This window comes from Athene noctua, chromosome 5 (assembly GCF_965140245.1).
Source record: "Athene noctua chromosome 5, bAthNoc1.hap1.1, whole genome shotgun sequence".
Taxonomy (NCBI): domain Eukaryota; kingdom Metazoa; phylum Chordata; class Aves; order Strigiformes; family Strigidae; genus Athene; species Athene noctua.
The window spans coordinates 12,415,836-12,439,768 of record NC_134041.1 but is presented as its reverse complement, the minus strand read 5'-3'; the positions used below and the strand labels follow the sequence as shown (position 1 = coordinate 12,439,768).

Below are 23,933 nucleotides of genomic sequence, written 5' to 3'. Positions count from 1 at the left end.
TGTCTTGTGCATGTGAAAAGCTCCTTTTTCGTAATAATCCATGTGATTTGGGGGCTTTCCCCTTTCACTGTTGCCCTCATGTTTCTATACCAGCTTTCCTTAGTCAGCCAACATGCCACTTACTTGGTGAGATGGAAGCTAGTGACTGCTACTTCTGTCCTCCTTTCAAACTCTTCCTTTAAAAACTATTTTCAAATGTGCTTTAGCAGTTAGATTGGCAATTTAATGCTTCTAAACAACAGTGAGAAAAAAGCTCCCCTTGGGTGATGGTGAATCTTTTCACCTGCTGCCACAGTCAGCTCAAAACCTTGGATGTTAAAATCTTGACTGATGAATGATGGAGGAAGTGTCCCAGGGTTTGACTTTGGGGGAAGAACCACTCTCTCATAAAGTTTGAAATGTTAGAAGATGTGATTGAGCTTATTGGAATCATTCTTCACTTAAACAAAAAGATAGTGGGTATTATGATGTGTTAACTTGAAAGTAAAATTTTTAAGAGTAGAAACTGGAAAAAAAATTACTACCACTCTTAGTTACAGAAATGACTACGAGATCGGTATGATTGACCACAATAACATCATACTAACATAGTTACTATACTATATTTATACAATATATGGTATATATTTTATATTGTGTACTTTGGGAATTTTTAGGTAGTACTTAATTAAAAGGAGAAATATTTTTTCCAGTGGGCTTAGTGCTTTGTTAGACATTGAGTAGATTTGGGAGGTGCAACAAAGATTTTTTTTTTTTTTAATATTCATGATAATTTCAAACTTTGCTTTAAAAAGAAGAGACAAAGAAATGGAGTCGGGGGGGTGGGGGGGCATAGGGAGGCCAGAAATAACAATCTTCACCCTGCAAACTCAAATGAAACTTGATCTAGACTTTGAAAAGACCGTAAAAACGGAGGGAGTTTGGGCAAGGGCAACACACAGATTGGGTTACTTCTGTTTGTTGAAATTTCTTTACTTCAGAGCTTTAATAATGAAGAACTGAAACAGAGTGCCTTCCTTCCATTTTGTTTCTAGGGTGGGAGGTTGCTTTGGAACTGTTTGTGTCTATGTGTGGTACTTTGCCATTAAGCACTGTAAAAATAAACAATAAGCGTGTTGGAATGCTGGACTTTCCCTGTGCCTGCTGCTGTGGGATTTCTTTCTGCCCTGTTTTCCTTCCCATTTGTCTTTTTGTATTCCTATGATCCTGAGAGGGGAAAAAAGAAAAGAAGTGAGAAGTCCCAGTGCCTAGGCAGGGGTAAGGGTGTGTCGCACAGGCTAAATGGAGGGATTTTGACCATCACAAGCAAGAGTGTTCTGATGCTTTTTCTGAAAGATTATTTCAAGGCTTAGCATGCTTTATGACATTGGTATTTTTCTGGCAGTTGGTTATTTATTTATATTTAATTTAATTTTTTTCTTTGACTTTTAATTCATGTCCTTCTACCTAATCTCTTTCAATCTGTTTGAGCACTTCAAATATTTAAGAAAATGAACTGTAGCTGTTCACAGTAATTCAGTTACCAGGTTGTTTGTTGTTCATCCATCAAACCTCCCACATTTGGGTGGGATGTAACTGCCATCTCTGCTTCTTTGTTGTGCTCTTCTTAGCTCGTTTTGGTTTTTTTCAGTTTTGATCCTTTGGAATTCTTACAAGGAATCCTCATGTAGGTCTCCATTAGATAATTATGGGATTCCTGTGTTAGACGCAACCTCAGTCAATGGAGAAGATAGACTGTAGAACTGAATTACTGGCTTTTTAGATAGAATTGATTCATTACTTGATTTGTTAAGTGCAAACAAAGTCAAAAACTTATGTTTGGTGCTTTTAAAAGGGCCAGTTTCCTGAAGCTGGAAGTAATTATGAACCAAACCATGTGGGAAAAGAATGTAAAGCAAAAAATATGAATGGCTGGGCATTGTTTAGAGCAGTTTTATACTGTTTGCCCCAATAAGTTGTTTCATAAGAAATAAGTGTTCATGGAAAATCAGTTTTACCAAGAATATAAGGGAAGACAGTGGTAGTGTATTTATAGAAAAGACAGAAGTGTGCAGTAAATACATGCAGTTTTGTTCTGTTTGGATGAGGGGGAGAAAAAATTGCTTTCCTTAATATCAACAACAAAAATCCAAGCAGCAGATACTCTAGGTTTTATGTGCTTTAGAATTGGAATGTCTGGACAACATTCTTCGCAAGAATTTCTAAAGTAGCTAAGGACTTTTTGGACTGCTAGAGATTATTAATAAATCTTCAAACATTAGGGGTTCTCCATAATCTTGGCAGAAAAGTTGATGTACAAATATTGTAAAAGCAAAAAGGAGTGATTCATTTTTGATTCTGAGCACAGTAACATTACAGCCAATAAGTTTCCACAAAAAAACCTCTGTAATACATATAGATCCAATTAGTGTGAATGTTAAATAGGAAACACTTTTTGTTAGGTGGGCTTGTTCTTCAAGTGGATGTCCATGAAGGTGCCAGGTATTTGTGAGACAGATTTCTTTCTTGGTGTGTTCCTCTTAGGACTGGGTTTGCACATTGTTGTGTTCTTTTAACCAATCAGATAAGTTGTATGAAAACTGGGAAGTCTATAAACAAAAGGCTCAGTTCTTTTTTCCCCTCCATATCTGTAAGGTGGAACACTTACTTTGCTTGTAGTTCTTCACCACAGTAGCATTAACCTAATTTAATGTATGTATATATGTTTTCCTGGGGTGGATATGGCTACAACTAGTTACTTTACAAGTTTCTATTAACTGTTGATTGAGCAAAAATTTTTACAGTTATTGCATTCACAGAAGGCTAAATTTACTTTAGTAGCAAAACCCAATTTGGGGATTATCTATAAACTCATAAATTATTTGGGGCCCTCCTGGGGGGCCCTCTTGGAGGAAGATCATATAAAAAGCCACACTTCATGTTCTTCCTTCAGAAAACTGTTCTAAAACTCAAGAGATAAGTTACTTTAGTTTTGGTCAGCTTCTGCACTGGTAAACTTGTTAGTTTCTAGTTACTGAATATCCTCCTACAAAGTTCTCTTCTTGCTGTCTGAATAACTTAAGAAAAATTGAATGGATTGGACTATCTAAATAGTGGTCATTCCCAAAACTTCAGTTAAAGAGGTTAGAAATACGGCATTAAGACCATTAAAGGAATTAGTCTCATTCTAACTGGCTATACAGTTTACTGCGAGGACTATACGTTCCGTGGGATCATGGGTTTTGGTACGGTTTTCTGTTAAAACGCTGGTGTTCATCATTGTGTTCTTGATATTGGTCATAATGAACAAAGTACCAATACACATTGTGGAAACAGGTGATTTATTGCTGCCTTTCCTGAATCAAAGGAGTTGGGAGCTTATCATTAACTGATGCAAGAGTTGCCTCTGGAAATCCCGAAGGCATGTATGTGATCACCAAGCATCAACTCTGCACCTGCCTGGCTTGACATACATCCCTTCTTGCAGGCAAGCACTGTTCTCTCTCGAAAGAGAAATCTACTTCCCTTTTGTTTCCCCCTGAAAATGTTTTAGGGAATCCTTATCTCATTGTTGAATGGAAATCACACATCTTCCAGCAAGAGAACATTATACTGTTTATCAAGCCTGCCTCTGAAGCATGTCACTTACTCTGAAGAATACTCATGCTGTGATATCTAGACACAGCTTAGTTATCAGCTCCTAATTTATTTTTTTCTGTAGCTGGCTGTGGGGAGGTTTTGTAAATGGGGTGTATGGGGAGAGACAGTTTACTTTACTCAGTCTGCCTCTAAATTTGTCTTCTGCTTTACTGTAACGTGACCAGAGATGTCAAACATTTGCTGTCTGTATGTGCTAAGAATGCCATACATAACTTTTAAGTATATGTAGTAGGTCATCGAGGCAGGGAAGAGTTGGTGAAACAAATGCATACAGACTTCTTGCATGCTGGGGAAGGACAGTAAAACCTAGACATACTTTTAACAGCTGTGATCTATTAGGTAAGAAAACAGTATTTCATTTATGCTGAAAGAAGGCAGTAAGCCTTGTTGCTGTGCTTGAGAAGAATTGCCTAGCAGAAGAGAGGATGGTGATCTGTCAGGTAGTGACATGCTGTGAAACCATGATCCTTAGAGACGATAGGCTAGAGGAACTTTAGGTGAGAGACTGAACTCTGTCATCCTACAGAGATGATAAACTAGAGGAACTCTAGGTGAGAGACTGAAGGAATCCTGTTAAATATAATCTAGAGGTGTATTTTAGTTTACTTGTTCTGTTCCTAGTCTTATGACTGGAAACCTGACAGTAAGTCTTGCTTAGTAAAAATATATTTTACTGTTTAAAGGTGTTCTAGAACTGAAGGACAAAGTAAGTTTTGATTAGCTGATAAATACAGAATATGCTTTTTCCTTGAGGAAGCATGACATTGCTGTTGGCACACTTGCCAAATCTGCACTGGTGAAGTACCCTAAAGGACCCCAGACCTCACAAGGGCTGGTGGGAGAGCTGGCGTTGTGTGATGCCCACTGCAATGAACAAAACATGATGAAGGCTACTTTACAGCAGAAAGGTTACTTACATCTGCGTCTGATGTGCCGTGTCAGGGAGGAAGTTGCGTAGCAATTGTTGCTGTAAAATGTTTTTGAGGTTGTGGATGTTTGAATTGTGAGGCTCAGATGAGGTTTTCTTAGTTGCTTTTGAGAAAAATTTTATGAAATAGTTTGTAGTCTTATGTGTCACAGAAGCCTATGTGATTTCTCTCAGTTTACAGCAGAAATGAGAACAGGCCAAAATGCTACTCTGGCACTAGCTGCGGCCCAAGTCCAGCTCTCAGCTATGAGAATCAGGACCACAAAGGGAGGGACAGAAAACTGACTAAACGTGTGTGCTGCTTCTTCCTTGTCTGCCATGCAATCTGTTCCAGCTCATTAAAGAAGGATCATCTGAAAAGCCAACAAACAAAATGTTTTTGATTTGCATATTGAATATGTTTGGATACTTCTGTTTGATTTCAGACCTTTTAATTCCTACTTCAAAATATATTTGCTCTAACACTTTAAAAGGGTTAATCTTGAAGACCTGAGAAATGTGAGCAGTGTCCTATACAGCTGCAAAATGTTCAGTGCCTTCTTCCTGTTCTTTTTCATCCTCTTTTAGTGACCCTTTTTTACATCGTTGAAGGCAGAAATCCCCAAAGGTGGTTGTGTCACTTCACTGAGTCAGGGACTCTGATCTGTACAGGATTCAAAGCTGTATTTCATAATTGTGAAACTCAGGCTAAGGTGATTTTGTGAAGTGTTACTATTTTGATGAATTAACAAGGAGGAAAGGATAGAATTTGTACTGTGAAACTTCTGTCAGCGCTGAGCCTTGGAGCTCTCCTTTGGCCTGTACACCAAACATCTTAGAAAACCACTTCCCTCTGTCTTGCAGAGCCACAAATAACCTCCTTCTGATGTAGGACTGATGTTCAGTGAAGCTAGGGGTGATATAAGATGAAGAAAGGTCTGATTAATTGGGCTGTTCACAGTTCTTTGAGACAAACTTTATTCTGTTCTCTGACTCATCTTGGTTACATATGGCAGTTTGGATGTTGGTTGGATGGCCTTTTCAGACAAGCAGCTGCTCTTTGATGTGAAAGAAAAAAAAAAGGCGTTATATTAGCAGAAGAGCATTCCCTAGAACAATGTATGGAGTAAACAGAAGAGGTGGTGTGGTTTTTTTTTTTTTATCTGGGAGCCTCTGCAGCTGTTCTTACTGTTAAGGGTTCTGGCTATTCTTACTTATTTACCCCAAAGCAATTTGGATTTTCGTTAGTTTTGTGAGGGCATGTTTAGTCACAGTATCTGCAAGGGTTCCTCCAGGTCAGGTTATGTATTTACAGCAGTGTTTCCAGAGGAAACATTTTCCTCCCAATATGTAGCCTTCCTTTTCTTAAGACTTGGGTATGGTTCTTACTGGATGAATTAGATATCTGTTTGAATTCATTACAACTATCTCTAATATAGGTCAGTGAAGACAGTTTTTTTGGGACTACTGTTTCAGAAAGAAGAGTGAGAAAAACTCAGAGCCTCATGACTATATACAGCATTTTGTAAAACTACTGCTAAATCACATTCCCCAGTTGTGAGATTGCCTCTACTTACCATCTAAAGCAATTTGTTCACTGACCAGTGGCTTTTTTTCCTCTCAATTTCAGCCCAGTGCAGGAGGAGAAAAAAAAAAAAGAAAGAATGCTCTTGCCATATCCAGAGTTGTCTTTTCCTTTGGTTAAGAGAAGTAACAACTCTTTCATAAGTGTCCAGATCTTCCAAAGAAGAGTTTAAAGGGCAACCTTTATCACCCTTACCCTTGCAAAGTTACCAAAGAAACCACAAAGGGAAGGTGTTGTGAACTGTTCTTGTTAAAGTTTTGCTATCAGGTAGCTGAGAGATTTTTCCAAGTGGGATTTATTCCCCTTTGCCACTTGCCTGTGCAGTAGATCTGCTACTGCAACAGAAAGGGTTGAACTTTCTTTGTGGGAAGATAAAAATGGCCTGACCAAAGATTTGCCTGCCCCAATGTCTTGTCTCAAAGTGCTCCCTAGAATTGTTTAGGAAAGGAGAAAAATACACCGGTGAGAGGCAATTTTTGATCCAGTGTTGCTCTCCAGCTGCTGAGGAGAGGAAGCTTTGGTATTCCCAAATCGGGGATGCTGTTAGACCTCTTTTGATCCCATCTATACATCTGGTTCCTATATCATACCGATGTAAAGAAATCTATTGATTAACTGCATATTACATTAAAAGAAATGCTTCCTTCTGTCAGTGTTTTACTGTTTTTAGGATCATTTTGGTTGATGTTCCAACGATATGAGAAATAGTGAATAATAAATCACTGTTGATCTTTTCCATTGAATTCTGCTGTGCCATTGTGCTCTCACACCCAGCAAAGCACTCTGAGTTTCTCTGAAATAAAGTGTTCCATACCCTGGCTGTATTCTGCAATGAAATAAACTACATTTTTTCAGAAGAAAGTATTGGTGATTAAAACCTTAGTGTAACTGATTTTTTCATTTGACATTTAAAACTGCTAAACACTGGATTTTGACATTCTAATCTACTAAACAGTAGTATCCACAGATGTAAAAGTGTAGTTTTGGCTATGATGCTTCGGGAATTCTTAGTTGATCTTTTTTCCCCCACAGCTGTAGCCTTTGGGGAAGTGTCTTTGTTTTCACAGAATCACACAATTGTCTCAGTTAGAAAAGACCTTGAAGATCATCCAGTCCAACCATCAGCCCAACACTGACAGTTCCCAACTACACCAGATCCCTCAGTGCTATGTCAACCCTATTCTTAAGCCCCTCCAGGGATGGGGACTCCACCACTTCCCTGGGCAGCCCGTTCCAACGCCCAACAACCCCTTCTGGAAAGAAATGCTGCCTAATATCCAGTCTAAACCTTCCCTGGTGCAGCTTGAGGCCATTCCCTCTTGTCCTGTCACTTGTTCCTCGGTTAAAGAGACTCATCCCCAGCTCTCTGCACCCTCCTTTCAGGGAGCTGTAGAGGGCGATGAGGTCTCCCCTCAGCCTCCTCTTCTCCAGACTAAACCCCCCCAGTTCCCTCAGCCGCTCCTCATGACCTGTGCTCCAGACCCTGCACCAGCTTCGTTGCCCTTCTCTGGACACGCTCGAGTCACTCAATGTCCTTTTTGTAGTGAGGGGCCCAAAACTGAACACAGAAATCGAGGTGCGGCCTCACCAGTGCCGAGTACAGGGGTCAGATCCCTTCCCTGTCCCTGCTGGCCACGCTATTGCTGACACAAGCCAGGATGCCATTGGCCTTCTTGGCCCCCTGGGCACACTGCTGGCTCCTGTTCAGCCGGCTGTCAGTCAACCCCCCCAGGTCTGTCTCTGACTGGCAGCTCTCCAGCCACTCCTCCCCAAGCCTGTAGCGCTGCTGGGGGTTGTTGTGGCCCAAGGGCAGCCCCCGGCATTTGGCCTTATTGAAGCTCATGCAGTTGGCCTCAGCCCATGGCTCCAGCCTGTCCAGGTCTCTCTGCAGAGCCTCCCTGCCCTCGAGCAGATCAACACTCCCACCCAACTGGGTGTCACCTGCAAACTGACTGAGGGTGCACTCGATCCCCTCGTCTAGATCATCAGTAAAGATGTTAAACAGGAGTGTCCCCAAAACCGAGCCCTGGGGGACACCACTCATGACTGGCTGCCAACTGGATTTAACTCTGTTCACCAAAACTCTTTGGGCCCGGCCACCCAGACAGTTTTTTACCTAGCAAAGCGTGTGCCCATCCAAGCCACGAGCAGCCAGTTTCCGGTGTATTAATTCCTATTAGTCTGAACGGGGGGTTCCTGAATTCTAATTGTGTTGAGTTATTTTTTCTCATCTCTCTAGCACTTGTTTCTCTCTCCTGGACCTGCACTGATGGATTCATTACACTACAAATAAAAAAACACTGTTCCGTATCCAAAGAAAGCATTGCCTGTTTGTAGATGTAACAGATGCGGGTTGGGTGATGAAGACTTAAGGGTTACAGCAACAAAATGATGGCATTTCAATTTAAGTTCTTGCATTCTTTTGTTTCACCAAGAATGGATGTGATAGGTGAGGGGTTTATTTCCCATCAGACTTCTAATTGGCTCACTTTTTATGGCCATTGTGTTAACAGTTTTGAAAGGTCTCACAGCATTTAATTTTTGCAGGTTTTGAGAATTACATGTTCTAATGTCAGGGAGCACTACCATTTCTGACTTTGGGGAAACAGAATTTATTTAGACATTCTTTAGTTTCTTCAGAAAACAGTTCAGGTCGAGATCCAACTGAATGCTGAGAGTTTTTATTGCCTACTAAGTGAGTCCTAACACATCCCATCTCCAAAAAAGTGTCTATCCTCCATTTAGGTCATCTTTGTCTTTTATCTGTAAACCCAGAATGTTGGTATTTATTACTGAGGATGGAAACTAGTAATTTTGGATTTATGGAAACTGGAATAGATAAAAGTCCAATAATATACAAGCAGGAATTATGTTGATTATCAGCAAGTTACTTCATCATTAAGTTAGAAGTTTCTTTGTCCAAAGATTAATAAATAATTGAAAAATCAGGAAGCAGTCAGCTCTTCTTTTTTTTTTTTTTTTTTTTTGGTAAACAGCTGCTTTCTGTGAAAATAAAATTTCTGTATTTCATGCTTTTTGTTTAGTCTAACAACTGGTGTTTCAGCCAGTTGTTTTCTCCTTTCCATGTTTCTTGAAAAACAAACAAACAAAGCCTCAAATGGTCTGCTTTCTTTACTCCTTATCTGTGTCTATTTGAACACAATTCTGCTTTGTCTCTGTGCTACTTGTCTTAAAGGTAAGATGTAACAGAAACAGAAATTTTTTAAAAAGGGGAAAGTTTATAAAAACCAAAGGAGATCAGGAAATCAGGAATATTACTCAATTCTTGGAGGAATATGCAGCATGAGGTCACATACAAAATGTGCCATGGACTTTTCTTGGATTTTTTTTTTATGTCATGCTTTGAATCTGGTTTTATAAATTCAACATTTAGTTTATTTACTTATTTAAAACAAAAAAAACTTTCTAGCTTGAAAATTTCTGATTCTTTTGTCCACAAGGATCCCAACACTTTTTTAGGAGTTGATAATTGAGGTATTCCAGGCAGGGTTGTCGGATTCTGTGAATTATAAGAGTTGGTACAGTGGTAAAGGCTTTTCTGATAGAGAAATCACTTATAGCTGTATTTCTTAAGATGTTTATGTATTTATTACTGCTGGGACTAATCTTAAATTCCTTCTTCTGCCCAGTGATCTAATTCCAAGTATGTCAAAGACTTGGAATGGAATTTAATAAGAAACTAGGATCCTTGTGCCTTTTTTGTGAATGGAAACATCTTCAGTGTGATTGTGCAAAGATGACATTTCACAAAGGGCTTTTGCCAGTGCAGAAGAGTTGATGCTTGGTGATCACATACGTGCCTTTGAGATTTCCAACGGAGGCAACTCTGCATCACTTTAATGATAAGCTCACAACTCCTTCAACTGACACATTGCAGCATTAGTGGTCTGCAGCTGTTGGTGCCCCTCTGCCTAGTGTGCCTTTCCCAAAGGGTAGCATTGACTGCATGTTGTGTCTTCATTCAGGGCTGTGGAGGTGGGTCATGAGTTTTGGTGGAATGTCTTTAAAACTTTCTTTTCCTGGGCCCGTTTAATGTAACCTAATCTTCTTCAGCTGGTGTTCTTCTGTAGTCCAAATATATAAAAGTATGTGTTGATTATCTTCCCTGCTAAGAAATTAATTTCATGAAAAGTCACAATTCTTGGTGGAGAAGCAGAACAGGACTTTTTTTTTAGTGTGCATCATATCTTTTTAGAAAGAGGGATTTGGGCCTTCTTTCCTTGTATTCAGTCATACAACCTCCTTGAGGAATTTGCTTACATACTGAAGTAACATTTGAAAATATTTACATCTATTTAGCTGGCTATAGTGTGATAGATGCATTTCCTGTCTCTTTCAGTGTAAGCATTCTGCTTTTCCTCCTCTTTCTATCTCCTCATTCCTTTCTTTTGTTTGTTTAGTTTTTTCCTCAGCTGGAACTAGAAAAATAGCAAATATCACATGATCAGGCCATGTAATTCTTTGAACCAAAGTTTGGAAACTTCTGACAGAGCTGTAATCAGAGTTTAAGGAACTCAGTGTTTCTTAACCCACACTGTGCTCCTGGTACGTGGCTGGAGCTCCACATTCAACAAGAGGAGGGTTCATTGGCTCATCTTGTTTCCGTAGTGTCTTGCACTCAAGGAGATTCTACCTGTCAAAATGACGTGATGATCATGACTCTACTTATAAAGTCAGATGTGCAAATATGTTTTTTCAGTCCCTTGCTGTTACTGGTGTATGGGAATTAACTACTATATAAGTGAAGGCTGCTGCTGTTGTTAATGTCCTCTGTTGTTGTTAATGACTCTTCTTCCTCTGACTGAATAGCAGTAACTGAAGGAGAGTAAAATATCTGCATCACCAGACCTGCTAATGGTGTCCTCCCATGCCTTTAAGTGAACTGGTAGTATTTGCTGTGAGGCTGACAGTCTGTAATGAAGGGGAGAGTTGATGGGGCATGCACTTTGTCATCTGTCTAGCAGAAGTCCTTGCTAGTTGGGAAGGGAGGGCTGGTTTATGGTTTTGTTTCAGGGTTTTCCCCCCTCAAGTGGAATTTGTTGCTTTGCAAGCTTATGAGATACTACGAAAAAGCATATTGAGGACTGCAAGCTGTCTTATTTATTAGGCTATAAATGATGTATAAAACAAATGCCATTCAAAGATCTGTGACCCTTTGTTATTAATCAAAATATTTAAAAAAAAGTACACTAGCCATTCTGGTTGTGTCTTCATTAGTAACTTGTTTGGAGCAGTCCTGCAATTTTGAAGCAAATCCCGTAATTGTTTCTTACTGTATGCTGATTGAAATTTAGTCCTGGGTTTATCTGGGGGAAACTAAACTGAAAGCTTTATTCCAAGAGTCTACAAAATGCAACAATATTTAATTGGGGACATAAGCGTCCAAACTAGAACTTGGCCTTTTGGCCAACATTGAGCCATGTATGGATGGATGTGTCTGGCACAGGGAGTCTCCCTGCGATCCTGTCTAAAATAAAATGCCCTCAATTTCGTGTGGTGTGCTGTGGGGTTTCAGTATTAACTGCTTTGATTTAATGATCTGCCCTTTTTTGATCTGCCAAATTACTTGCTGATATTAATTCATTGATACTTCATAATAACCACTATGTTTTATGTGCCTTTCATTTCATGTTCTCATCTCATCTCCTATTCATTCTTCAGGTATCATGACATACACTTTGTGGAGCTGTATAGGTGTAAGACTCAAGTTATTTTGGACCAAAGAGAAAGAAACCCCAGGATGAAAGGTCAACCTAAAGAGCACATTGTCAAAAAACTAATTTTCCTTGTTTTGGAAATGTATAAGTACATATATTTTGTGTGCAAGAATAACAGCAAGAGAAGTCAGTCCTCAAATAATCTCAAGCAGTTGACGTTTTTCAGTTTTTACAATTCACAATTTAAATTCCATGTTGAAGGAAAAGCTGCAAAATTTGTCTCTTAAAGTGTATTTTGTAATACTCAATTACGTGAGCTTAGTTGCAGACATTTTTTTTAGTAGTCCAAACACTGAGTTTGTATTACTAAGTTTTTTAAATCAGTTTAGATTCCAGTCCTATGAGGATGACATGCTGTCCCTGATCAAGACATGATGAAGGAATTAACCATGGTGACGTTTTCCTATTTGAGATTAAAAGAAGACAGACGTCTGCCAAATGCAAGCAGAAGGAAGAATTTTGTTACTTTTTCTAAATCCTCTGAAAGCAGCTGGATTTTTAACTTATCCAAATTGTGAAATTTTGTTAAGATTGATGTCCACATAGCAGTGTAGAGAACCACAGAAAACTTTAATTCAGGATGTGTGCTAGTCTCATAGGAGAAAAGTCAGGAAAAAAAGTCAAGAGAAAAATCAAGAGTGCATTTTCTTTTTAGGGAAATAAATTCCCTTTAACTTGACCCTCATGCAGGCACTTGTTTAAAAACTGCAGATGTTTACAGTTACTGACTATGAATTGTCTCCCTCATTTACTCTGGATAAATTTATTGTCTTACTGGATTTTGCTGCACAAAATCTCAGCAAAATTTAAGGGACTGCAGTGTCATCTAATGATATTCTTTCTGCTGTCTCCACTAGCTCTTTAACTACCTCGCTCAACCTAGCTGATGCTTTCACTGTAACTAGGAGCATGAGAATAAGGAGCTGAAACAATATGCTTGGAACTGGAAAATGTAGAGGAGATTTGCACTTTGTGCCATAAGAGTCATGATAGCCCTTCCCAGCTTACTGCAACAGCTTTCTGTGTGATCAGGATAGCCGTGTTTTCCAGGCGCAGTAATGGAGCTTGTGAGATGAAGCTATTTACTGGTAAAGCACTAAGCAAGTAATATTGTTTGGTTTGGTGCATAGTTCTTGACCCATCTGTTGTAAGCAGCATTCGGGATTATAAAACGAGAATCAAACATAAGCTCTTGTAACGCTGTGCACCATGTTTTGCTAATTTGTTAGGCAGACTTTGCAGAATATAATACTGCTTCTTCCGTTTGGAAATAAGAAACATAATCAGAGAAGCAGCAATATATGCAGCAGTATAATAAGTACATTGTCATCAGATAGGAAGGAGGTGCTTATCCATCCACTTCAGTTCTGTACACATTTTTTTTTGTTATGGAATTGTGTACCTACTAACAGCACTGTGATTTTACAAAGTTGGATTTGTTTGAAAAATGTAGAGTTCTCTATGGGGCACTTCATGCAGGAAGTCTGATTTGCAGTCTGATTTATGGAAGAACAATCTCTGCGAGATCTGTGAATCTTGCAGGAAAAAAACACAAAGCAAATGTATATATCTACAGTTACGTTAGCTTGGATAGCTCCATGTGGTAGCAGAACGGTAGGCGGTAAGGCTGTATCCTGCCTTACTCTAAATGTTTTGCTTTCAGTTACACCTGATGTAGCACATGATAATTATCAACATGCTGGCAATGACAGTGTGTGCTGTGTGGTCCGAAGCAATTGAACCAATAAAATGTGTCTCTAGATAGATTTAAAATGTTGAGTGCCCACTTCTAGTTTTCTGTAGCCTGCTGGCTCAATATGTGGCTAGAAGAAAGGAGATGAGCAAATGTTGAATGATACGAGATGGCAGCTACAATTGGCTTACGAGAATTGTTCTGCCTCTGGCACTCCAGATCATGAACTTCATCACATCCAAGAAATGTTAACAGCTCGGCCCCTCAGGCTTTAGCAGCTCTTGACTATCTTTGTGGGTTTTGTAATTGACAGCTCCACCGTCAGTATGCGGCTCTGATTGGCATTCTGTGCGACTCAAATGCATGAGGGTTTCAGCCTACTATTCTTTTGCAGAAACACCATGATGGGCATCTGAGTGACATTTTAATTTGATAATGAAAGCGCCGTTAAATCAGAAAAGAGAAAAATGCCTGTGTTTGTGCCACAAGATATTTTGTGTGACCACTGAGGTCATTTGAGAAATGCCTGCTGTTGAAATAGTTATACAAGTTTGCCAGCAATGACTCACTACCGTGGTGGCTGCAGATAAAGTCCAGTCGCTTTCTACTTGTTTTTTAAGATTTTGCTATTAGGGGGTTCTCTATGTTGCTTAATAATAATCCAGCAACACTTAAGTTTGCACGATAAAGATTAAGATTTCCCACGTATCTTCGTATCTAAAATGCTGCAACAAGCTGTGATCTGTACACTCTGCTGTCCCTTTTGACTATGTCAGAAGGGGATATGGTTTAGTAGCATTAAAACCTTTTGTTTGTCAGCAACAGGCCTTTCCTTCCTGTGCCTATTTCTAAAGACATTCCTGACTGGAGTCAGAACACAAATCATTCAGTGCAAGTCTTCAGGATTCAAACTTCTAGATGCTCACGTCTTAGATGCTTTCTCGTCTCTCTCATTTAGAGATATGTATTATAATATCACCTATGGAAACCAAAGTTATGGATTTGGGTTGTGCTAGACAATGTTACACCTGTACGTATCTCTCATGTCTATATAATATATTTATAGAAATATAAACCTTGCTGTAAATAACTGACAGTGTGAATAGCCAAATTTTTTGTTCTACCATCCTATAGATGAGGAATTGTGATAGTAAAATATATACAGGAAATCTGTGACAGAATTAGAATTGGGTTCATGTTCTTAATTTTTTTCCAGTGCTTTTCATCTGCAAAGGTCTGAAGAAATTATATACTTTATTTTCTCCATTTCATTACCCCTTCCAGCTGTTGAAGGTTTAGATTTTTATTCAGCAGAAATAGATTTTATCCTTTAAGAACTATAAATTTAGGAGGTTTTGTAGTGTATGCAGCGAATTGTAAAATCAGTTTATCCATCTAATGATCACACAGTCGGAACTGGCTAGTGTTTTCTTGGGAAGTGACCCCAGAAGGACAGTAACTATTAATTCAGCATGGTGTTACTGTCATTCATCATTCAGATACGTAATTTTGCCAGCTGGGGTTCTCTTTGCACCACTGCTCACAGTCCCGCCAGGACCTTGTCTTCAAGCTCAGGGGTCAACTCATTTGAAACTCTCTAAATCCATGCTCATTGCAGTTTAGCAGTAGTTTGCTTGTTAAGTGATGTTGGTAGTGTAAATGTTGGTGGTGCCTGGAGAAGAAAACGTCGTTGTGATAATAATGGGCTCTTCAAAATTATTTTTCTGGATCTGCTCTGTGGACCTGTACTGTCATTTCATTTGACTCCTACTGTTGACTTGTAAGAAAAAACCTTTCATTACTTGCCTAGTGCCAACAAAATGGTGTAATAAATACAATATTATTGATTGATTCTTTGCAGTAGTTAATACTTGCAACTTCCACTGAATGTTGAGCATGTGACTGTAAATGCTTTTTTTAAAAGGATATTAATGTTTCTCATACTGTGACTGACGTTAAGGTATCTCATGTTACTTGGAAAGCACAAGTGTGTTAACCCTTGTAATGTTTTCATGAAATGGATGAATGTAAAAATTTTGCAGATGGTGAATAGGAAAATTAAATGTGTTTTCCATGTGTTGTGGTTAACCCCAGCCATCACCATCCAGCCACTTGCTCACTCCTTCCTCGTCCCCTCCACCTCCCCCTGCCCCCTGTAGGATGGGGAGGAGAATCAGGGGGAAAAAAGTAAAACAGTTTAATGACTAAAAATATAATAATAATAATTAGAATGAATATAGCGAACTAGAGAGAGAAATAACACCCAAGAAAAACAAGTTATACACAATGCAATTGCTCACCACCTGCTGACTAATGCCCAGCCAGTCCCTGGGCAGTGATCTGCCCTTCCCAGCCAACTCCCCCCAGTTTATACACTGAGCATGATGTTCTGTGGGATGGAATATCCCTTTGGCTAGTTCAGGTCTGCTGTCCTGGCCATGTTCCCTCCCAGCTTCTTCTACACCTGCTCCCTGGCAGAGCATGGGAAACTGAAAAATCCTTAACTCAGGATAAGCACTACTTAGCAACAACTAAAACATCAGTATGTCATCAACATTATTCTCACACTAAATCCAAAACACAGCACTGTACCAGCTATGAGGAAGAAAATCAACTCTATCCCAGCCGAAACCAGGATACCAGGTCACTCAGTAGATCTATGGTAAAAGTATGTACCAGACTTAAATATATTTTCTAGAGTTGCTAATCTTGTTTCTGTACAAAACCTAAATGAAAGAAAAAACCCCAATATTCTAAATTTGGCCCAGAAATCACTAAGCAAGCTGAATTAAGACACATCTCAACAGAACAGCAGCCATGTCATCTGTTCCAAATACTGAAAGTATACATCCCTTGATGATAGCCTGTCAGAACTGCTCAGCAGTTCGTTTCAAACGCTGGAAAGGTATCTTCTAAATAATACTCTAAATACTTTTCTATAATTTTAACTTTGATCTTACTTTAGAAAAACAGCCAAAGCAAAGTGCTGTTTGTTTTCTTCCTTTTGAAAGGTTGAATTCTAAAATGATATCTTGGTATTTTTCTTCCATAAGCTTTACTTTCCTACATATAAAAATCTTTCATTTTTAAACTAAAAGCTTTCAGCAGTTTAGTGGTATTTCAGATATCTTTAACCCTATCCTTTGTTGTTCTCCTGTGACACTCTTGTGACAAATGAATGCCCATCTGTGTTTGCTGTTATTACTGCTGTTTTTCAGGAAAGCTCTAAGTAAAAAAGATAACTTGGATGGTTGCAAAAGCCAGTTCATAGCCAGGAGTAGTCCTGACTCTCTACTTATCTTTTCACAGGCCTCCAGAATTGGCGTCAAAGTATGCAAATTTCTCTGAGGGAGTGTGCAAGCCTGGTTATGCATCAGCGCTCATGACTGTCATCTTCCCAAAGTAAGTAACTACTGTTGGGTTTTTTCCCCTGATGACTACTTATCCTTCAAGGTGGATGATCTGCAGAAATTGTCTTGAAAAGTGTCATTATTCTGTCACTTGATTGGTTCAAGGGGAGACCAGTCTTGAAATACTGGGCTGAGTGGTCACTGGAAATCGCTTAGCTGATTTCAGTCTGACTAGGAATTTGCTCAAAGAATAGAGAGTTCTGTGTGTTCAATAACAAAACAAATTATATTGTCAGTGCATGATACAGATGTGTGGTCAAGCTCACTGCTGGTACCAGGTGATGCAATCCTTAGGAAACTTCAGTCATGAAGTGACAGATTAAGTTATCTGGATTAGTAAAGTGTGGTGGTTTGGTTTTTTTCACTTGGGAGAACAGAGTAAAGCATTCCTCAAGTGCCTGGAGGCTTTGCGATAGTGTTTTCTAAAGTGTTTAAGACATAACAAGTCATGCATCTTACTGTGTTGAGAAGTTACTGTTAGCTGAAGTGTTAGTTTCTTCAGAATTGGTTTCCCTCTGAAAGGGTGGGAAGTTGCACTACCGTTTGATAGCGCTCAGAAATGAGGAATATAATCATAACAGATCAACCAAAATTTACCTTTAAATTTGGCTTATGGCTTTCTCTAATGCACCATGTAGCTTCTGCATTTCAAGGAGTTTGTAGAATTGCTGGAAGACAATTCAGAAGACAGATTGGCAATAACATTATATTGTTGAAGCTCAAGGATCCCAGTTTGGTTCATCAAGTGGAAAATTTGACCGAATGGTTAATTTGACCTTTGTACAAGCTTCTAATGCATGTGGAAAAAATGCTCTAGGGCAGTGATCTCTTTGGCAAAAAAGGTTGTGGACTTTTTAACACAATTAGTGCTTTTCTAAAAGATATATTTTATTTCTTTTGAGGAGGGACTTTCTGTGACTTTCACATATAGAGATTAGGTTGGGTGACCATGGCTTTCACTCCAAGCCTGAAACTGGTGGTATCTTCTTTCTTTGTTTTTATTGGCAAACATGGTACCCACAAACTTTAAAAATTAAAAATAAAATCTGACATTGCCTTGTAAGCAGCAGATACTACAGCCAGGCCTTAAAAACAAAATACTAGGTGTTGAGACTATGCTCTCCATCACCAGTGTAAAACAAACAATTAGTATTATCTTCTGTGTGAATTTTGGACCTCTGGTTAGAATATAAATAAATATTAGAACTGAAGGTAGATACATTATAATTTGCTTCTTTTAAGAACTTTCTGAGTGCTTTTAAGCCTCTGTTTATGTACATATTAAATGTAAATAGTATAGAAGATGAATATAAGGTATGAATTTAGCTGTGATGAGATGTCTGAAGCTAAAGCCTTCCTTTCTTTATACAGCTGAAACCTAACTGCCCTTTACACGGCTGCTGTTACATATTGATTCTGCAGAGATAAATCATATACACTGAAGAAGAAAGACTGTGTAATACAGTTAAGGCCAGAAAAATACCATTAATGGTCCCTTATCCTAATTTGTTTCATGACACAGGACATGATGTTTTCTTCCAGTACATTCATAAGGGATCACAGGCTAGTGAGCTTGACTTAAAGATTTCACTTGATGAAGAATCTGGTAATAATGTGCTATATTATTCCTATGGATAAATTCATTATTGCAAAAATATTATTTTCAAGTTTCAATTTTAAATTTACTTAAGGCTCTGCCTTCAAGATTTATTCTCTCAGTAGCTACTTACAGATTGCTGTGCAGTCACTTTTTCCTGTTAGCTAACTGCATTGAACTAATACCATGCAAAGAGGTAGTAACTTGTCTCTGGTCTAACTAGGTGGTTGTTGTCTTGTTCATACATTGAAAAATCATATTCATAGTTCTAAAGACAGCATCTCAGTGAGGATTTATGTTCAGCTGCCTCTCTAACATGAACCCTCTATGTCTAACCTTACTAAGGGAGACATTTTTTTCAGGATGTCCTTTAATTCTTAATTAATCGAATTCATGTCAGACATTTCGTTATTTTACCTAGGATAGGTGTAAGGGTGGCTGACCAAGTAGTTCTGCAAGGAATTTCATGCTACACTTAAGATTATTTCTCTTTTGAAACTTCTCTCAAGAAGTTCTCAAAGAACTATGCAAAGTTAATATTACTAAGCCAGGTATCATAGTGTAATATAGTTAGAACTCTTAAAGCCTGATTAACTTGCCTGTTGGTTTAAGAATTTGGGCTGCATGATTTCTTTTATTTTAACTTTTATTTTCAGTTGCTCGTATCATTAGGAAAACATCATCTTTGTGGCTGACATTTTTCAGGCTTAGTCTTTGCCATATAATGTGTGGTTTTGTTGGGGTTTTTTACTTGAGTAAAGCTGGTTTGGCTGTTTTCAAGTATGAATAAAATGAATGTTTTCCCATTCTAAAGGTTCCTGTCTTTTTAGTGCAATTTTAAATGTAAATAGGCAAAATAAGATGGAAATAGTTGAGATGGAATAAATATTTTTCAAAGGATGTAACTCTTGTTGGTAAGTGCTTCTTTAATGGTAAAAATGTGAGTTCAGACTTTACCAACCACAAGCAAGCACTAGATGGATTAAAGAGCAATACCCTGAGAAATCTCAAAATGTGGTTGCTGGTAAGGAAAGACCAAATGGTAGGGTTTTTTTTGAGGTCCTTGTTCAATCAGTTCTCATTCTAGCAATGCTTGATGCCTTCATCAATAATCCTAGCTGGAAAAAATCCTGGGTTAAGTGTGCAGATGATAGGCTTACTGGAGAGTACTAAATAAAGGATTGATTACTTTTAGAGAACAATCTGGATTGCCTGATTTAAATGGCCACAGTCCAACAAAATATATGTTAATACATCCAATATGAAATAAGACATCTGGGAGGAACAAATGCAGCTTATACCTTCAAGACAGAAAAAACTCTGTCTTGGAAACAGGCACAGAGAAAGCTTCATGTAATCCCAACAAAATACCATAGCTGAAAAGCTGTTTCAGGTTCATATATACACATATAAGTTGATAAATTTTGTGTGTAGCGCTGGCTTAAAATTAAAAACTTTAATTCCCCGAAAACCCCACAACCTGAGACTTCTAAAATACTGTGTCCAGTTTTGATGGTGAAAGTCCAAGAAGGGAGGGGAAACAGAGATTGAAGGAAAGCCACAAAAATGAACAAGGACTGGCTTAAATGGTAAAGTAAACAAGGCTCCTAGAAATAAGTCATCTTTCTGAAGCAGGAGTTGTATCCAAATGAGGAGAATAGGAAAGAGCATTAACTTTGACAAGTTAAATATAGACCATAATGAAGTAGGCCAAAAAAATGTTGAGGAACAACTTTATAAAGGCGTAAAAAACCCAAATAAAGCTTTTTGTCTAACTGTCAAAAGCAGAAAGCCTGCCAGAGATCCCGATGGGCTGATAGATAATCATAATATTACATGTGAGCTAAGGCAAGGTAAAGCCATAGCAGAGAAGCTATTTGCATTGCTATTCACTGCAGAACAGTTCCCACATGGAGCCTTCCTTTCTGGGGGACAGGCTGGGGGACGTTGACAGAAGTTTGACATTTTGGAGCAAATCAGCACAATGAATTGCTAGGAAAAGTTCTCACTTTGCGAAGAACTCGGTGGTGAAGTTGCTGAGTTACACACAGTTGCGTATAATCATTGCTTAAATTGGCCTTAGAATGGAAGAATGAAAAGCAGTAAATGTGTCAGGCTTTTCAAGAGAGGCCTGTGGAGCGTTTGGGAAACTGAAAACTGATAGTGAGCCTGGTTTCTGTATTAGGCACCTCGGTAGAAACCATAAAAGAAGAATAGAATTAGTGTTCAGTCACAGGACTAAAGGTGATGATAGAGAGGAGTCACGTTGTCTTCTGCAGCAGGAAGTCCTGCCCTGTAAATCTGCTCATGGTGTTTGAATGACTGGATAAGCATTTGATAAAGGTGACTTAACTAATACAGTATGTCTGGATTTCTTTAAAAAACAAAACAACAACAAAAACCCAACCAAAAAAATCAACCAAATACATGGTGTTTTAAAAACTGTTGGGAAATTAAACTGGTGTAATCCTGTAGTGGTTAGGTAGTGACTAGGTAAATATTGGAAACTGTATGGAAAAAAATAAGATTGGACAGTACAGCAGTGTTACCCCCGGATTCCTCTGGAGAACATGTGCTGCCATCTCTGCTGTTCCAAGTGCTCATAAACTATCTGGAACGAAGGATGAATAATAAAACACTGACACATTTTTCCAGGTAGCAAGACCAAAAGCTGACTGTGAGGAATGTCAGAGGGATCTCACAACACTAAGTGATGGGGCAACAAAATAGCAGGCCAAAATCAGTTCTGATAGATGTAAGGTAGTGCTTGTTGAGAAGATTGATCTGATAGCATATACCTAATGATGGACTTAGTTATGACTTGTAAATTTGGAAAGAGATCTTGGAATTACTGTGGATGGTTTTGTGACTTATTGACCAGCGATGGTTAAAAGACCATGGACATATTAGGAGATAAATGCAGAAAACCCAGGAATATGTTGACAGTGTTATGACACTGTATAAATACCTCTTACACTACTATCTTCAATAACACATCTAATTCTCTTCAACTAATTTTGAAACAGATCTAGAAGAATTATATATAGTGGTAATAAAGGCTAAACAAAAACATGGAGCTATTTCCATGGTCAGGAAGGTTAAATAGACTTCAACTTTCCAGTTGGAGGTAGAGCAAGCAGAAGGTATTCACAAGTATGTGTAACATAGTGAATGGGATGGAGAAGATGTTTAGGTGATTCCTTCTCTCCGCACAAGACTTGGAAGTATAAATGTAAATATTGTGCACCAGATTTATAATAGTCAAAGGGAAGTCCTATTTGATGCTATTTCCAGTTATATTTTTCTGAGAATGAGTTCCATAGTGGACAAAAGATTTAAAAAACCTAAAGAGCTTGACAGTCTGGTTCTGTTGACTGTAAGGGTTCAGAAACAGGCACAGAAATCTCTTAAGTTACAGGAGGCTGGAACCTAAGTGGCTGTTGAGGGCAGAGTGTAGCTTTATATATTCCCTGTAAGAAACAGACTTTTTACTGAAATATTGGCCAGTGGACACAGACATCAAGTATTGGACAAAATGGACGTTTGGTCTAATCCATTGTGCCCATGCCTGTGGTTTTGTTTTGTTTGATTCTGGGCTTCTTTAATTATTATGCCTTAAAGGCAGACTGGCATAGCTTCAGAAAAACAGGCTGTAATCTGAATCATGACAGCGGCTCCCCACCAAGAGCAATGGACACATGATCTCAGAACTGCATCTCAGTGTAGGAGCTGGGCTGCAGCTGCTGCTCACTGTAAATGAAGGAGTTACCGAATTTTTCACTTTCCAGGATAATACGATTCTGCCTCTTGCAAATTTCCCAACAGTAGATAATGACTCAAAGTGCTTGAAGTAAGGTTACTGGTTTTGGAATGATACAAAGAAAATGACAAGTGGTAAAATGGCATCAATTGGTCAGTGAATTAGACTACTATGTTCAGTGAATTACACTATTTTTAGTAGGTCTGAGGTCACCTACAAGTCTGGAGTTAATGCTTTGACCTTTTTGTAGAAGGCACTAACTTGTGTTTGCAGTGGTAACACTGCAGTCTCCTGCCTGTCTGGCCTTACTGTGGAAACGATGTTGCCTGTGTACAATTCTTTCTATGCCCTATTCTTTATCAAATGAGAAAGGAGACCTCTGCCCACGGTTTGTGGCTGACATGCCAGCCCCGGACAGTTCAGCTACTGACAATTTTCCAACCACAAGCTCTTGTAAGTTGGCAGCTAATACTAGAAATTAGAGGAGGCGGGAATTAGAGAGGGAATGTCTGCAGCCTGCAGATTTGTGAATCTGTGTTTGGAAAGAGAACATGGTAAACAAGTATTTAAAGAAAAAGAGTGTCTGAAAGGATTTTGGAGTAAGGGGGAAAGGGAAAGTTCTATATACATCAAATTTATAGGTGTTGTGACCAAAATAGTGACTTTAACGTTTGTGATTCAGATACGTAAGACTATTTTTAGCACCAAAGATATGATCATAAGCATCTATTTCTAGTTAGTTGGTGCTAAGAAATAGTCTTATATGAATCACAAACTTCTTTAAGTCAGTTCAGAAACAAAATCAGTTTGGTTTGTTTGATTATGCTGGTGCAAACTTTCTATCGATTAGCAATTGGAATTTTCTTCATAGTCTTCGGGTTTTTTGCTTATCTTTCAGTACCACAGCCTGTTCTCCACTCTGAGGAAAACCAGCTCTCCTGCAAACTCTTCTGGGCTTGTGTGTTCATGCTGAATTGTTTCTCTGTACATAAAGTTCAAAATTTTTAAGCTTTCATATCAGCAGAGAATGCATAACACAAATTTATGCCAGGTGTAGAAATTGCAGTGGCTTTCTTCTGTCATTCTTTCTGTCATTCTGTGGTTTTTTCTGATGTTTAGTTTCCCCTTTATAGTGTAGGTCATAAACTCCTGCGTATTTCTGCACTTCCACAGGCCAGTTGTGTGTAGATGGGACAGCTCTGGAAGGACTTTCTGTAGAATGTTCAGGGTAGACTCCTGTCTCCTTGATACCAGAGCCTGGCAAAATTTTCTTGCCATTGCTGTCTTGCAGGTATAGTTCACGCAGCTTTTATACTTTAGGAAAGAAGCATTCTTGCATGCATTCTCAAATGCAAATGGGGAATAAGGGCTTCAGGTGAAACTGGAGCTTTAGCAGGGGTCGGGATAATTTAAAAATGTAGTTCCCTCATCCCAAATACTTCCCTATTCATTTCCATATCCCCTTCCAGAAAGCTGTGCCTCTTATAATAAGCACACAAGAGCATCTTTCCATCCCACACTTTCCTGCTTTGTTACTTAGATATTCAGAAAAAATATTTTAAATAGAGAATTTTTAACCTCTGCTTAGAACTGACTTTATTCAT

The 23,933-nt window shown here is 38.7% G+C and overlaps 1 protein-coding gene across 7 annotated transcripts in view; it reads left to right on the top strand.

Moving 5' to 3' along the window:
• Positions 1–23,933, top strand: part of ST3GAL3 (ST3 beta-galactoside alpha-2,3-sialyltransferase 3) — a 189,228-nt gene that overhangs the window by 53,999 nt on the left and 111,296 nt on the right. For all 7 annotated transcript variants that reach the window (XM_074906359.1, XM_074906356.1, XM_074906358.1 and 4 more), the window contains one exon: positions 16,872–16,964. In XM_074906359.1, the coding sequence (XP_074762460.1) occupies positions 16,872–16,964 (93 nt within the window). The remainder of the gene's footprint in view (positions 1–16,871; positions 16,965–23,933) is intronic.